A 17,559-nucleotide genomic window follows, 5' to 3' on the forward strand; every position below is an offset into this window, starting at 1 on the left:
TACCAGAATAGATTTTCATGAGAGAACATGGCTTATGTCAATTGTGTTTTAAACATGAGTTTCTGGCCAGTTGAGCCCAGTAGAAAAAAACAACATTATCTGCATTATTTTGGAATGGCATTATTATGAATTTGTGAGTAATTTCATGAGGAAAAGTCCAGTGTTATCTTTCTCTATTTATTCTCTTTAGCTCTATATAAGGATTCTTACCAACAGCCTGATATCATCAACAGCATGATTACCACAACAAGTCATAAGTCGTGTGTTATCAGTATGAATTTATTTGATTTGGCGTTTTATTTCATACTGACTAACCTCAATGAAGGACACTTGTCCTTAGTCCAAACCCAGATCGTCTAATTTAACGCCCTGAAATGACACGTGGCTGCTTAAAATGTGTTGCCAGTTACACATGAAATATGCGAGGTTGCATCTCATTTGTACGCGTTTTCATGTTATGATGTAAGCTTCCAACTCTTGAGAAAAATATGGGGCTCTGGCTGTTCGCCAGCTAGCTGCAAAGTGTGTCATATGCTGCTGAGTAGCTAGTCAACACTGGGTTATTAAATCATTTTTTTTGTGAATACGACTGCTTGCAATAAGGATGTTATAAGAGGAGCAAGAAACGCAAGAGCAGCCCCTTCAAAGGTGTCATTTGACACAGAAAATATGATGTGGTAACAGCAAATGTCATACCCCAGAAAACACTACTTTGAGAGGTGTTTTGGAAAAAATGCAGCAGTATTCCACAAACTACTTGGTCATGGGTCATTAAGCTGCGATGTTGGGATGAGATTTAAAAGTTGTAGCAATGACACGCAAAGAAACCTGTGGTGATGCAAACTGGGCGTGTACCAAGTTAAAATTAGTACAACTTTGAGAGGATAATGACCAGTGGGAGTGGCTTGTACAGTTGCATAGTAGCTCAAGTATACACCGTCCGCGTTCCCGCCAACAACTTCCCCATGCTGACAGCTGGTTGGGAGATTTGCGTGAACCCAGCGTCAACAGTATTTCCTTTTCAAACTGAGAGCGGTGACGGCAAGAAGAGCAACCTCTATCCATACACTGGCTTTATATTTATGTTTTACTTATTTCACTCAGAAACATTTAGAGTGGTAAATATGCAGCCAGAGCATTGAACGTTCACTAGCAACCAACTGTCAAGGACGACGTGATGGACGTTGGGCAAATTCAGCAAATTGCTTTATATGCAGTGGATGGCGCTTTTGTCTTCAATTCTGGTGTGACCTGGCATACTTGACAGATTTGTTTATTTATTTATTTTTTAAATTGCGGTGTATGTTTCCAGCTCCAAACAGAGCATCATGAGATACATGATCAATAAAATAGTGTTTAGTTTTCTTCTTATTTATGAATCCGATCAGAATGCTCCCGTTAAAGCTCGGCTCAGGCTACAGGAGTGTTCATCCTCCAGTTCACCCCCAAGTTCAGCAGCCCAGGTTGTCTGGTAATGTGGGATGTCCTGAACTACTTGCAGACTCATTCAGGCCACCCCTATTATTATTAAACAGCATTAGCTAGCATACTACTGTAGGTAGATATTAAAACTAACTTCTTATAACTTCCATTTCTTGGTAAACGATAGACGTTTTGTGCCACTGTATCTCCCCAACCATTTTCTCATCCACTCTTGTTTAAACTTTTGCTTTTGTTGTTGCATTTGTTTGTTTTCTTACTGTATTAAGTAGTTAAAGGAAATCGCTTCTCTGCAGTCTCCATTTTGTTTGCATTCACTTCCCAGTGGGATCACGTGAGATTATGTAAGGTGGTGCATTCAATGCTCCACGATCTGAGAAAGACACTCCTGTAGTGTGGGCTTCACAATTATTGAAATCATGTAGTGTTTGCAAGTTTGAGGTTAGAGAGAAAAACATGTGTGTGATGCAACTTGATTTCAAAATCTGGTAGGATTTTAAAACTCCTGGGTAATTTTCCAACTTTGGAAACCAGGAGATCGCTAACACTCCAGCTCTCAGCTGTTGTGGGCACAGCTGGAGAAAAGGGAAAAAATATGTCATGACCCCCAAGAGTTGATGGATGACCTCTGTACAGTCTGTAGGTTGCAAAGAAGCAGAACCATTGTTATTATGTTCTGAAAATCTCAGTATAAGATTTTATCTGCCTTAGCGACATGAGTGTTTTAGTCAGAATTTGATTAAATGCACTCTTTCCTGTGTATCTCTCTTGCTTAGATAATCCATTTGAGTCCAATGCACCATTTCACTGTTGTGTAAAGCAGTAATTTGCATGAAAACACATTTAATGGCTGCTGCAGAAAAACGTCAAATGACAAATCAAACGAAAATGGCGTTTGATTTAATGGAAGACTGTGAAGACTGCGTCTTTAGGCATTTTTTTTTTCATCTGTTTTTTACTGTTTGGTGTGTCACCCTTCATCAGAGAGTGAAAACTTCTGAGCCATTAAATATTTCTTTGATGTCAAGTCCATTCTTCTGCGCAGCTTTTTGCACTAGAAGATAAAAAAAAAGAGTGTAAAGTGGAGGCAGACAAGTGAGCTTGTGCATTTATTAATTTATTTCATCTTCCATTCATTCATTTGCACTAAGAATGATTATATAAAGCCATTATGCTAAAGCAGAATACAAAAATAGACGACTAAATAGAAGACAGTTATGAAATGGCTTGTAGAAAGAAAAAAGCTTTTTTTTTATATTCTGTGTTCATTGTGTAGAGACTTTATCTCTAAGAGCCACTGGAGGTCCATTTTGTTATTAAGAATGAGCCGGCTGAGTTAACCAATAACTAATGTCCTCAATCCAGACTTCACGGTTGGCCTCATGCCGGTTAATCCTTTAATTGGTGCAGCACGGCTGCCGGAGGTGCTCTAGTCTTGAGTGAAAAGTCCACTGAACTGGAATTCACAGTAAAACTCTCCATCTTGGCAGGTTATTCATTTTTGTTACTGTGTATCTGAGCCTTTGGAAGAAATATGAGAGGATTTTGACATTCAGTAAAAGCGATTGTTTCAGCACAATCACTTGAACATGAGAAGCTGCCTTTTAGATTTATCAGTCTCTTTTGAAGTCTGAATTTGTGGCGGAGGCTGATTTAGAGATTCGTTCCAAATCTCTCAGTCGGTTCCTGCAGCCTGGCTCTACCTTTGGGCAAATTGATGATTAAGGATTTAGAAAACAGTGACGGTGGTTATGTGATGCCTCAATCCATTCCCTCGTTTAAATGACACCACCCGGAGAACAGCAGAGAGATGGAACATGTGGAGAGAAGTGGGTATCAAGAGACTGTGTGTGTGTGGGTGCGTGTGCGTGTGTGTTAAAGTAGTACAAACATAAAGTCAGTGCTAGGTCTAATCAATCGCTACTCAATTTCTTCCCTCCATCTCCCCATCCCTCTGTCCGGCTTCGTAATAGACTACCATCGTCCTCAGCTGTGGAAAGATAGGAACAAGTCTGGGCTGGTATTGAATGAAGGGTGAGGCTGATATTGACTTGCGGATGCCTCGGGTGAGATGTAGCCAGGTACTGATAAGTTCAGAAAAGGAAAAAAGAACTTGTGTTAGATACTGGGTGGTAATGAAATTTTTAGTAGGCCCTGTGAAAGTATTCACTTTTTAGCATCTTCATCAGGTCGGTCTACACTGAATTATAGAATTTACCAAAATAACAGCACCTCAAATTAGAGCCCACATAATGCTTCTAGTAGCAGACACATCTGAACTGTAACTGTTGAGAGGAGACTGTGTGCCGTCACGGTTGAGTTGCTGAGAAGAAACTAATACTGAGGGGGAGACCAGTAATAGCAAGAGAACGGCTTGGACGAACAAACAGGAAGGAGAGTGAAGGAATAGGCCTCAAAGCAGAGGAAATATTTGCAGAGTGTTGGTCTGATCAATCCGGCTGACATGTTCTTTGTGAGATGCAGAGAAAGTAAACAGGTGGTATCTACACCGATCAGCCACAACATTAAAACCACTGACAGGAGAATTAAATAACACTGACCATCTTGTGATAATTCAGTGTTGCTGGGAAACGTTTGCACCTGGCATTCATGTGGATGTTACTTAGACACGTACCACCCACCTAGACCATATCAGTAAACCCCACCCCATAGCAATGACACTCCTTGATGGCAGCAGCCATCCCCAGCAGCCTGGCACAGGCACACACACAAAAACAGTTTAGGAACGACTCAGAAAACATGAAAAACAGCACAAGGTTTTGACCTGGCCTCCAAATTCACTAGATCCCAAACTGATCAAGTATCTGTGGGATGATCCACAGAGGCTCCTCCCCTCAACCCATAGGACACAAAGGCCCCCACTAACAACATTCTGTTTCCAGACACAACGGGACAACCTCAGAAGGTCCATGTCCATTCTCTGATGTGTCACAACTATTTTGGAGGCTACACAATATGGTCATAATGTTATGGCTGATTGGTGTACATGTGTTATTTCCACTTAATCAGCACCCTTACCACAACGTCCTGTAACAACATGCCATCCCAACTACTTCAAGCTTAGCTGGTCAATCAGTTGTGTTTTAACTGGACAATCTAAATCCCATCTGCAGCTGATGTAAATGTTGTTTGACTAAGAAGCAGCGTGATGGAGTGCTGCGTCCCGACCTCCACAGTTACCTGGCATTAATCCAACCTAGATGGTTTGGGATGAGCTACAGGAGGAACTACAGTGGCTGAAGCCAAGTGTGTGAGAATGTTTTGCTTCGCTTGCTACGTAATTCAGTTTTATTTCATAGTTACGATGTCTTTAGTATCGTTCTGCAATGGAGACAATTGTACAAACTAGAATGACTTGCCCCACCAACTAGTGAAGTTGTAGTTTACATCCGTGTCTGTCCAGACTCATAAAAGACATGTCAAAGACTTTGACATTAGAAGTGTTTTTGTCGAACATTATAGTGTCACAGTGAAGTAGATTTCTGATCTTTTGGATATTTAAGGCTTTTGTTCTCACTAGACACTTGTGTGATTGTGGGGGTTTGTGACCAAACTCTAATGAGTTCATCTGAGATTGTGCTAAATTTGAAGAAACTCACTAAAGGTGTTCTGGAGAATGTCTTGACATAATGCATCCATCCTGAACAGTGTGTGTCCAGACTTGTTACTGTACATATAGACATGTAAAGCATTCCTGAAATTCTACAGCAAGGTCATCTTGTTGCCAGTCATTTTTGTTGGCACTCTTGCCACTCGTTTTTATGTCCAATGAACCTAAACCTTAATGTCACTCGAGGTGAATTTTGTTAATTACTCACTAAAATTTGGGACCGCAGATTGAACAGATTCCACGAGCATCTGTGTGGCTTTTATAAGAATCGCAAAGTGGGGAAAACTGCGGGAGAGCACGCGGGGGCAACGGATGGAGAATTCGCACAGTAAACGGCGACACTTTGGGCAGAACTGGTGTCACATGTCGCTGTAACATTCGTCTCATCGCAGACACCCTACATGTATGACAGAGCAAAGGGATATAAATCATCTGACAGCCGTGCTGGTGAGTCAGAGCTATTCTGAAGCTTCTGCTAGAGATACTCATCAGTTATGACTAAAAGGCTGGAACCAGCATGTCAAACGCCCAAATGTCAGAGAGACAGGAAGAGAACAGAAAGAGGGGGAAGGTGTGTGTGTGTGCATGTGTGTGTGATGAGAGGGAGAAAGGTTGAGCATGAGAGAGTGAAGAGCGAGGAGAAAATCAAGCTGCAACGGTCCATCTGGGAATATCTGAGCACAGAGGGAGTATTGCAGCAGATGATGGGCTGTGAAGACTCATGTGTAGCTGACGTGATACTCGTCTATAGCGCATTAGAAAAGAGACCATTTCATTTTGAAAATTCCCTAAAAACACAAAAATCACCATAAACAATACAACACAAAGTCTATGCAAATACCAGTAGTCAGAATTTATTCTACCATACATCATGTCATCAGTACTTCCTTTCCGCTCTGGTAAAAAACAGAAACGAAAATCAGGTTGCTTGATTTAAACAATTTCTTTCTTCCTGACATGTTTCAATTATGATAAATTAGAGACTGGTGGTGTAAAAAAAAAAAAAAAACTCCAACAAGAACGAAGTGATTGAAATTGTCTGGAAACCTTCATACTCTTCAGCAATCACACAACTTATCATTCACGAGGCTGCTCGTGAGAAACCACCCGGCGCTCTTCTTATGTTGCAGATGGAGGAGCTGATTGACTGCTCAGAGGCACTTTGGATATATTTGGCTCAGTGTACGCTCGCGTCACAATAAGGAGCAGTGGCAGGGCTCATCCGAAACTCATTCGCCTGCTTCTCTTCTCCGTGTGTTTGTGTATGCGCCCGTGAAGGCTATGTGTGTGTGACATGGACAGGCTCGGACGAAACGAATTCATCGGAGAGGTGAGAGTGGCTCTGAAGAAGCTGAAAGAGGGAGAGAACAAACGTTACAACATGGGCCTGGAGAGAATTGCCCAGGTAACAGTATGTAAATTTACATGTGTGTGACTGTGCATGGACTACTGGTATACAGTACACCGATCAGCCACAACATTAAAACCCCTGACAGGAGAAGTAAATAACATTGACCATCTTGTGACAATACAATGTTCTGCTGGGAAACCTTTGGACCTGGCATCCATGTGAATGTTAGACATGTACCACCCACCTAGACCAGACCAGGCACCCCCACCCCATAGCAATGACACTCCTTGATGGCAGCAGACATCCCCAGCAGGATGCAGCCTGACACAGGCACACACACAAAAACAGTTTAGGAACAACTCAAAAAACATGAAAAACATCACAGGGTGTTGACCTGGCCTCCAAATTCACTAGATCCCAAACTGATCAAGTATCTGTGGGATGCACTGGAACAAACCTGATCCACAGAGGCCCCTCCCCCTCAACCCATAGGACCCAAAGGCCCCCACTAACAACACAACCCTCAGAAGGTCCATGTCTATTCTCTGATGGGTCACAACTGTTTTGGAGGCACAAGGGAGACCTACACAATATTAGGAAGGTGGTCATAATGTTATGCCTGATCGGTGTGTGTTAAAATGTATCCCATTTTATTTGTTCCATGTTTACCCAGAAGCTGCCAGGCATCAATTCACAGTACATTATATTGTGTAATAGATATTCATACGGAGGCTCTGCAGGCAATCATTTTGATCTCTCTCTGTGTCTCTCTCTCTGTGTCTCTCTCTCTGTGTCTCTCTCTCTCTCTCTCATATGTCAGAATAAAGAAACCAACAATCAAACAGAGGCACAGGGAGCTGTCGTGGCAGAGGAGGAGGTAACGCCATCATCATCTTCATCAATCTTATTAGTGCAATTTTCAGCCAAACCATGGCTCGCTGTGATTCCTATTGCTCCCCACGTATATCTTACACATTTTCCAATCTTTCCGCAAAGTCTAATCTGTCGTCTTTTAATCAAGATCTGTGTCTGAGGCGTGAACTTTAATAGTGCACAGGGAAACTACTCAACTGGGAAACTACTCAACTGGCAAACCTATAGCAACAGTTAGTAAATCACACCAGCGCTGCAGCGTCCAGTGCTTTCCCCTGTGGTCGCCGCTATCTCATTGCTCTTCATGATTTTAGAGACAGAGGCTAATAGCTTTTGGTCTCTGATTAGACTCAGTTTATGGTTCAACATGGAGATTAAAAGGAGAAGGGAGCGGAGTCATTTTGCGCAGCTCAGATAAGAGCTTTAATTACAAGCTTTGATTCAAAACCTCCAGACACACGCTACATCCTAAATATTGCAACACATCACAAGTAATCTGTTTTAATGTTTCGTTTCACTTCATTTAATTGTTTATTTATGTGTGTTGCTTCGTGTGTTTTGGGAGAGCTTATTGACCCAGCTGCAGGATTCCCAGCTGTGTGTGTGTGTGTGTGTGTGTGTGTATTCGCTGAGGAGTGAAATGCCAGGGTGGAAACAGGTGCTGTGTCTGACACTGTTGCTTTTTGTGTCCCCAGCGTGGCCGCATCCTGGTGTCGCTGTGCTATAACACAGAGAAGAGCTGCCTGCTGGTTGGGATCATACGCTGTGCCCATCTGGCCGCCATGGATTCCAACGGCTACTCTGACCCCTTCGTCAAAATGTGAGTCACGTCAGATATTGATGAACAGACCTACAAAGTATGCCCCTGTGCAGCTTCTCCGTATTAGCGATTCTCATTCAATGGAGGGGGTGTTGTGATATCCCTATAACACAGCTCGACAGACTTGAGGGGGCGTAGCCAGATGCTGTGTTGTGACACCGGCTTGGTACAACACCCACAGACCTATGAAACGCATATGCATGGGCCACATTCCAGGTCTCATTTGCATTTGGGACAGAAATATAAAGTCAGCATAAGCTCGACACGGTACAGCAACTAACAAACAGATCAGCAACTATGAACTGAGTGGAAGCAGGATGCGTCAGTGAGAGTCTCTAAGACACAATAGGGGGCTGATCGCTCTGCAGGATGGAGGTGGATGCAGCTTCCTTCTCTTGATCATAATGTATCGCTCAGTGACCAGTGCAGGTTTACTCAAAGTCTAAAACTCAAACTCTGCAAAGTGTCTAACGCTGTGTGCCTGAGCCTAAGGCATGGATGCTGACGGGTAAAACCCACACAGCACCACCTCCGATCTGCCTGCTGCTCCTAAATATTAACAGTGCAGGGAGGGAGTGCTCCCACACAGGACGACCGGTGCTGTAACCAACACCACCTCCAGCAGTGGGAGGCTTCAAGGTGGAAGGAGCACCAAGCTGCTTCATTTCCAAAGGCTTTAAAGCAGTTTTTAATTTTGTCGTCCATTAATAGATAATACTATATTTTTTATTCTTTGATTTTTTTTTATTATTTTTAGATACATTTTGCTTATTGCCTGAAGATGATGATCATTTTATGTTTTATGCTGGAACATGAATTCACTCAAAGATGTTCTCTTGGCTGTTTTTCTTTAGTCTTCACACGTCATATGTATTTTTTTATTTTTTCTGTTTTGAAACAAGACTCGTGACAGGAAGATGAACCAGCCACTGAGCTTGTCTGACACGCAGCGCTGCTTGACACTTTGAGATTTCCAACTTTTGCACATCAGCTCCTCTGAGAGCCTGTGCACCCCGCAGTTACCCATAGCACCATTCTCTGAGTAGGTCTGTGGAGAAAATGTCATGTGTCTTTTTAGAATTGTAAGTGTAGGCTTACTTGAATGTCTGAGATGACCCTTTGGACTGTGGAGGATAGATGGATCCATACAGTTATGCGTCCAATACTGAGAAGTCTGAACTGAACAAAAGAGGCAGCTACAATTACTGTTGGCAACTTTCTGTCTCTGTAAGACTGAGCATCTGTAGCCCCGGTAAAATTTAATTAACTGTAGGAGCAACTGAGCAGCAGGCTTCAGGAGAGGCCAGCTCTGTACAACAGTCGGTAGCTCTTCCTTGTCTCCCAGTTAATAGTATCTCTTCTGGTTTCCCGGAGGAATTACTTCCTTTCAGAAGTGCAGAAGGCGTGTGCCAGCTGGCCGTTGTCTTTGCTGTATGTTCAAGTGCAACTTTTTGAGCGCCCAGAGTAGCAACTCGATCTTAATTGTCTTTGTTAATTTAATTTTCTGTTGTGTCTCCTTCTTGTTCTGCAAGCTTGTTCTAGCTGCTGCTTCCCTGTACAGACTTTTGTTGTTCATTTGTTTAAACCACCTCTCTGATCTGATTGTAATTTCTGGAACTTACTTTTTTTTTTTAGATTGTTCATTTGTCTTTTGTGCTGTTCAGTGTTTTTATATTAGAGGCTCTTACCTTGTTTAAGATGAGCTGCATAAAATGTTCATCTCAATGCAGCCTTTGGTGATTCCTACTATAGACCATAGACAGTATAAAGACGGATGATGGTACTGCTCCTCAAAAGTGAAGCCAAAGCCAGTGGAGCCACCCTGGTGACTGGATGCAGTATAGGTCATAAGCTCCACCTTCTCCATGTTGGTGGATGGGACCAAATTAAGACATGAAAGTACACGTCAAATACATTTTTTTTTCTGGTTTCAGTCATTTTAGGTAGTATCAGTGGCGGGCCATGCATTTTCCACCTAGGCATTAAATGACCTAAAACCTTATTCAAAACACCTCTTAATACGATCCTTATGACGCCACTGCTATAGAAACCGTCAACAACATACGGACACGCAATAAAACAGGACGTTGCATCGTAGACGGGTATCTCATATAGCGAGATGAATCGCATTACTAAAGCAAGAAACTCACTTATACAGGATGTGACATCATGATCACTACAAGTTGCCAACCTCTCCATGAAGCGGTCCCGTAGCACCGTGAGAGCTGGAAATAATAAATAAATAAAGAGCTACAGTGTGTAATCATCCATCATCATTTCTTTGTTGCTAGTGGAGGTGGAGCAGGGCGCCGTATTAATTAAAAGAAAACGCGAGTGAGTCTGGTGGAAGTTTGACATGGTGGCTCTGTGTGGCTCCACTATACTGCGCACACTCTGGCCTGTATCCCCAGGAAAATAGCATCGGTTTGGCCAATGCAAGGAAGTGGCAAGACGTTGTCTATATTGTATACAGTCTGTGCTTTAGACATGCAAATATTAATAAACTTTTTGTGAAGTTAACTTCATAAACTTCATAATAATGGGGATTGAAGGCAACAACAGTATACTGAGCAATTAAATCCACAGGAATTAATTTGCTGAGCTCTCTAAATGACTTCACCGTCAGAGTGTTGATGTCGTACAGCTACAATCTTCCTGAAGAGGATAGGTGGAACTAAAGCTGATGCCAGTGTGTGTGTGTGTGTGTGTGTGTGTGTGTGTGTGTGTGTGTGTGTGTGTGTGTGTGTGTGTGTGTCCGTTTCCTCGTCTGTGTCCGTGCATTTGTCCAGAAGGCTTGTGCGATTTATTTATTTATTTTTCTCCCTGTGACTCATTGGGTGTTTAGACCCATTCAAGTGACACAGGGTCAGGATTATCTCCGAACTAATTTGTTGTTCGTTTAAAAGGACAAATTAGCATTTTAAAGACTAATGGAGTTTACATCTTTCAGAGGAGCCTGCTGCCTTCTTCCCAGCTCTTGACACATCTAAATAAATATTTAAAAGGTAGATTATTAAGTCAGACACGTGAAGACAGAAAAGTGCAAAAACATTTCAGAGATTTCCTGCTGACCAAGCACACTGCCACGCTTCACAGTGTTATCTCTCTTTTCTTGCTGAGCTCTTGTGTGAAGTAAAAATCGTGAGTCCTCTCTGCAGCGGGCATATATTTAGCTCTTGTTTTCTAATTGTCACTTATTTTTGGTTCCTTTATCTTTCCGTCTGTCGCTTTTCAGTTGTTGTGTTGTTTGTTTCTTTCATTCACAGGGCTGCTCTGCTTTTTCTTCTATCTCCTTCTCACCTAAACTTGTCTGGGTGGCATTACCTACCAAATGGTTACGGAGTTATCAGGTTGTCATGGGACTATGATGTCAGGGCATATTTTGGACTGAGACAAACGAGGTGAAGAAAAGGTGTCATGAGCTATTCACAGATGTGATGTACCAGTTTGAGTGTTTGTGCTGTTGTGTCTATTTAAGGTCATTTAAAGGGGAATTACTGTTTTTTACAACCTGGACCTCATTTCTGGCATAAAATCCGATCGTTTACTCACCCAAATAACTTTTGTGTCATTTGTTGTCCTTCGGGAGATATTTAGATCCGCATATATCCATATAGTGGGAGTGACTGGGGCACCAAAACACAGTCTATAAATAATGCATTATCTGCCGGATTCATTTCACCATTATTTTGTTATCGTACGTTAGTGCTATTCCCCGTTGAGTCCCGAGTTACCTGTTGTCATCATCCGGGGTCTGTAGATTGACCTACAGACCCCGGATGATGTCTTCTCACCTGGATGATGTCATCTCTGAGCGGTGCGTGCACCTGCGACGGTCGGCTTGTTTACCTGTAATTTGCTACTGCTAGGGACCAGACACCCCCACCCCATAGCAAAGACACTCCTTGATGGCAGCAGCCATCCCCAGCAGGATGCAGCCTGAGGTAGGCACACACACAAAAATAGTTTAGGATCAACTAAAAAAAAACATGAAAAAAAGCACAAGGTGTTGACCTGGCCTCCAAATTCACTAGATCCCAAACTGATCAAGTATCTGTGGGATGATCCAAAGAGGCCCCTCCCCTCAACCCATAGGACCCAAAGGCCCCCACTAACAACATCCTGTTACCAGACACCACAGGACACCCTCAGAAGGACCATGTCCATTCTCTGATGAATCACAACTGTTTTGGAGGCTCAAGGGAGACCTACACAATATCAGGAAGGTAGTCATAATGATATGCCTGATCGGTGTATCTCATCATGTGATCAGGCAGGTGTTCCTGTTTTTTTGTCCAACCTTACATGGGGTGAGTTCTCCTCCCAGTTTGTCTCATAAACAGTATTTAACCTCTGTCAACAACAGCTGCCGTTCCCCATTAACCTTATCAGTCAGTGCAGGCTGGTGAGACAGAGCTAAAATAGTAGAAGCGTAGCGCCCGTACACATGTGGTTGGTTAGTTTACTGATGTTCAGTGTTCGACAGTGAACAACCCACATTTTAAGAAAACAGTTTAAAAAAACTGAAGGGATAATCCTCCCATATCTCTATGGACCAGCCTCCTGTGGTATGAATGATTCTTCACATTGAATTTTCTGTGGTTAATTTGAGCGTAGTTTAGTTGCTTCTATACAGCCTGGATTTTATATTTATGCAGTCATAATTATGAATGTCGGTGTCAAATAAGGTTTTGTTGTTCTGGAAATTGGAATTCTCCAGACTGAGCTGCCTCAGAGCTGTATGTAAAACACTGTTTGGCGCAGCTCAGGCTCAGATGTCCCCTAGGCTTTCACCTCTCCCTCTCACATGCTGCTGGTCAAATAGCTGCTTTGTTTGTCTGACACTCTCAATTGATTCATTCTTTTCTTCAGGTTTCCTTTTTCTTTCTTCTTCTTCTGGAGGCAGTCAGATCATTGTGTAAGCGCCAGGTAGTCTTGAGGATCAATGCTGATCACGTAGCTCTTGGTGAAGATGACCTTTTAAAGTGAAGTTGAGTGGCACAACCATGTAATTGGGGTTTAAACAGGTATAACGTCAGTTCATTATTAGTGGGAAGGAGCTCTGGTTAATAAGGAAGGTGCCACTTATTCTTAGTTCCTATAAGTGGTGGAGGAAGCTTCTACTTCACATCTTTTCCTTCACAAGAAGAACTTTGCGTGACATAACTGTAAACACATGAATGCAGCACCAGCAACTGCAGTTTTAAAAAAAAAACAACTTTGAATTTAACCGCTGCAAGCAAAGACACGGAAGCCAGCAATAGCTGTAATTCATTGTCTAGTCCCCAGAAGTCAGAACAGATATCTTGGAGGGGGGCGTGACAAACTAGTGCAGGACACAGTGACCAATCAAGAAGCTAACGTGAATATTTGTGTTTTCTGTTCGTCCAGACTGAAACAGAATCAGCAGTGTTTCCAGAAGTCTTGGTTTTAGGGTTCATGCAACGCAGGGGAAACATAGCATTTCAAAATTATGAGCTTTAAAATCAAATGTGTATGTTTACATGTAGCCCTGTATGAAAAGATCTACGCTACATATGAAGTTGTTTGATATGGAGGGAACTGAGAACGATATTAGTTCTTATTTCTGAGGTCGTTTTAGCTCCTCTTCAGTACTTACAACATGAGGAGCCTTGAGGTATGTAATTCTATGGCGAGTGGTCAAACACATGAATTCAGCCCTACAGGCAGCTGAAAGTATAAGTAGACTTTATATTTTGAACATTGAAGTACAACAACAACCATTCAACATACAGTAAATGCTGAATGGTTGTTGTCATACCTCTCTTTAAACCGAGGAGTTGGTTTGCAAGATTTTGTATGAATAGGACAAGAAATTTAAACCAAAAATGGAGTGAGATGAATGCATCAATTTAAGTTCAAATGACTATACCGTCACCAAAATATGCAGTATATATAACAAATCCATATTAACCAAACTAAAAACAAAGGTTTACACAACAGACAATTTTTATTGAACTGAAACAGATTTGTAAGTTTAAATAACTACCCTAAGGCGTTCAGTCACTAAAAGATGTAAATCACCCAAACTAACACAGAGGTTTACTCAACAAAGGTTAATCAAGATAAACTCAGTTTACGTTAGAACAACATTTTGTATTTTTCACTTTTCACTCAAATTTTAAGGCAGCCCTTTCACTCATATATTTATGTTATAAGAACGTGTTTGATTTTTACAGGTTGCCAGCTGATTGTAAACAAACAGCTCTTAACCTTAGAGGAGAACTGAAGAAGCTACTCGGATGAGCAGTGAAACGTCTTCTCAAAAAACTCTACAAGTTGAACCTTTTTGGATACTTAGAGGAGAACACACAGAAATGGACCGACAATCGTGTCCAGACTTCACTGAAACTATTTAACTGTTTGCGACATTGTTGTATGTCATGCAAAGCTATCCGATTGCAAGTGACCAGCTTTAGGTGCGTGTGTTCAGACCTGGCATTGATATGCGTCTCCAGATGCGTCTCCAGCAGTTTCGCGCACTGTTTGCAAATAAACCCTAAATATTTTAACAGCTGACGTCTCTCATGGATCTCTACCACTGCTCCAGAAGAACGAGTGAGAACAGCGCTGTTTTATGTGTGTGTCATGACTTTGACACATACGTTATTATTTATTGATCTCCGTCCTGACGTTAGTTAGACCTGAGCAAAACTCAGATTATAACTCCAACTCCTGGAAGTTTCTATATGCACTGTAATCTCCGGTAATAGCGGTAAATACATAAACACACCGGTAACTTAACCACATGCAGCTCCTTATACATCAACATGAACACATCAATAACTAACACAGAATCACACTGGTGTTCTCATATTATCATTCATTTTAATTCTTACTTAGAGAGTCCTGGAGAGTCTCTAGGAATGTTTGAGACAATCAGACACTGGCGAATAATTCTCTATTAAGTTTATAGTTTTATCTCTCTGCTTTATTATGTTCAGCAAATGTCAGGCTTATCTGATGTGTGTTATTTGATCATCAGATGGCTGACCAGCTTTTAGATATTCATCTGGAGTTTATTTAAGCTCCTCAGAGTATTACAGCCTTTTTTCAGATCATTGTTTTTTGGTTTTGAGTCACTTTTGTTTGCTTCATTCTTGCTGTGCTCATTAATACCATTGTCAGCCACAGCAGGCAGCTCTTTCCAGAAAAACAGCTCTGATGAACTATACATGCCCAGCTTCAAAGGATTGCATTTAGCAGTTAAGGAAGCCGATAATTCTCTCAGATGTTGGTGCGGAGCAAAACCGCAAGAAAAACTGTTGGAAAAGTAATGTATGTCAGATATTCACCCATAACAACTTTTCTATCTACTTTCGTGTTTACAGCTTGATGCACTGCCCCAGATCATGAATTAAATCACTTTACATAATGAAAACTGCCATTTTCAGCAGCCAACATAGACTAGCTCAAGACTTTATGCCACCAACTTGTTTTCTATCAACACACCTCCTCCTCCTCCTGTTCCTTCTCTTTACTTCCATCCTTCACTCGCTCTGATTCCGGCTCTGCAGTGACAGCCCCGAGCCCATCTCATGCATCAGCTGTCAGGCCCGGATTCGTCACTGGCGGGAGGAGGCTGGGAGAGTGAGATATCTCACCGCCTGAACATCTTGACTTGGAATTTATGCTGATGATGACTCTTATTGCCCTCCAGCGATCCTTCTGTTGCCTCTTTGCTGAAGCGTATACTCCTCCAAAATCCACTTGATTACGATCTTGCTGTGGTCTACTTTCTCTTTCTGTTTCGCTCGCTCACCGTCCCTGCCTTTGTTCACAAGACTTCTGGGTCACAATTATCTCAAAAAGACATTTTGCAAACTTTCTGTCTCCCTTTGTTTCGGCTGCTCTGCAAGCTTTACTTTCTGAACAGGGCAAAAGATAAAGAAAAGTCGTGGATTAACTACTTTGATGTCAGAAATAATAAAATTTGGCCTTGCTGAAAAGGTAAAGGGAGTTTAAAGACCTCTGTTGTGTAAACCTTATTACATTTTCCACCTTTGTCCTGTGCTGCTCCGGTGTTACATCTGTGGTTGACAACCAGAAGTTGAAATTAAGATTAAGTTTGACATTCCATGTCCTTGTTTGTTTTCTTACTCAGAGTTAGATGAGAACACGGACATGCGCATGCCTGTCTGGCAAATTTGAAGCTACGGCTATTAGCTTAGCATGGAGACTAGAAACAGATCCCAGATCCATCTGAATGTAAGATAATCTACATGCCAGCACCTCTAAAGCTCAGCCAGTAATGATATTTTTTTGTTTGTTAGTCCGTGCAAAGATGGAAGTTTAAGGCTTACCTGTTTCTCATCTGCTCTCAGTCTTTGAGGAAAGCAAATCATCTGCTGGCTGCAGTTTCATATGTGGCATAGATGGAGGATTGTTATCAGTCTGTTTATCTAACCCTTAGCAAACAGTTCTCCTAAAGTTACGTGTTCTTCTTCTGTGTTTTCCTTCTGTCTCAGCATCTTGCAGCCAGACATGGGGAAAAAGTCCAAGTACAAGACCACAGTGAAGAAAAAGACTCTCAATCCTGAATTCAACGAGGTACAATTTGTCTCTTGCTTTTCAAATAACCGCCATACACCTGGCAACCTTGTGTGATTTCTTTTCTAAGCTCTGAATAAACTGTGGTGTGGCGCATGCAATTTGGCATACCTTTATAAAAATTATCCTGCACTCGCTCCTTGCATGTGTCTTTTTACAGAACACACGTTGAATTAGGTATTCACTTCCTTTCAATCTTGTATTTATGAATCATTGATATAAATATGCTCTTGTGTATACCACCTGCGCAGGAATTTTCATATGAAGTACCCTTGGACCATCTGGCAAAGAAAACCCTGGAGATCTCTGTGTGGGACTACGACTTGGGAATGAGCAACGACTTCATAGGTAGGCCTATATAGTGTGGCGGTGAACGCAGCAGCGGCAGTAAAGAATATTACTCCAGCAGAGCGTTTAAATGGAAGAGGAGCAATTGCAGAAAACATGAAAAAGGAGGCCAAGCCAAGGAAAAAACGCAGAGAGATGAGGGGTAATTATGATGCTTGAGGAGAGCGATTGAGCGAGCAAAGAAGAGTTGGAGTGGAACAGGAAATAGAGAGGGGGGAACTTAAAAAGGAACATGTTTTTCTTCACATCCTTCATGAACTTGGCACATCAGATGGCTGCGGCTTCGTCAGACTGCTAAACAGCTTTGGCGTGGCATGGTGTGTATATCATGGCAATGGAGCACATGGGAGATTAAGGAGTGATGGAGAACTAGTAGGGAGGCACAGTGAGAATGGATTACCACCCTTTGAGCTTGAAGGCCTGTGGATCAAAGCGTTTTACTTTGTCTAATGTGTGAGCACACACGTGTGTGTGAGGCACTCGGGTGGTTGGGTCGGAGGGAGACACCCGCTGTTAGATAAGCCC

General features: G+C 42.1%; 1 protein-coding gene across 1 annotated transcript in view; it reads left to right on the plus strand.

Annotated features, from left to right (window-relative positions):
- Positions 1-17,559, plus strand: part of doc2g (double C2-like domains, gamma) — a gene marked incomplete at both ends in the record, with an annotated part of 29,493 nt that overhangs the window by 8,846 nt on the left and 3,088 nt on the right. The window contains 5 exons of the mRNA XM_084561260.1: positions 6,350-6,476; positions 7,243-7,299; positions 7,991-8,115; positions 16,605-16,686; positions 16,938-17,034. Of these exons, the coding sequence (XP_084417386.1) occupies positions 6,350-6,476; positions 7,243-7,299; positions 7,991-8,115; positions 16,605-16,686; positions 16,938-17,034 (488 nt within the window). The remainder of the gene's footprint in view (positions 1-6,349; positions 6,477-7,242; positions 7,300-7,990; positions 8,116-16,604; positions 16,687-16,937; positions 17,035-17,559) is intronic.

This window comes from Chelon labrosus (genome assembly GCF_963514085.1).
Source record: "Chelon labrosus genome assembly, chromosome: 2".
Lineage (NCBI taxonomy): Eukaryota > Metazoa > Chordata > Actinopteri > Mugiliformes > Mugilidae > Chelon > Chelon labrosus.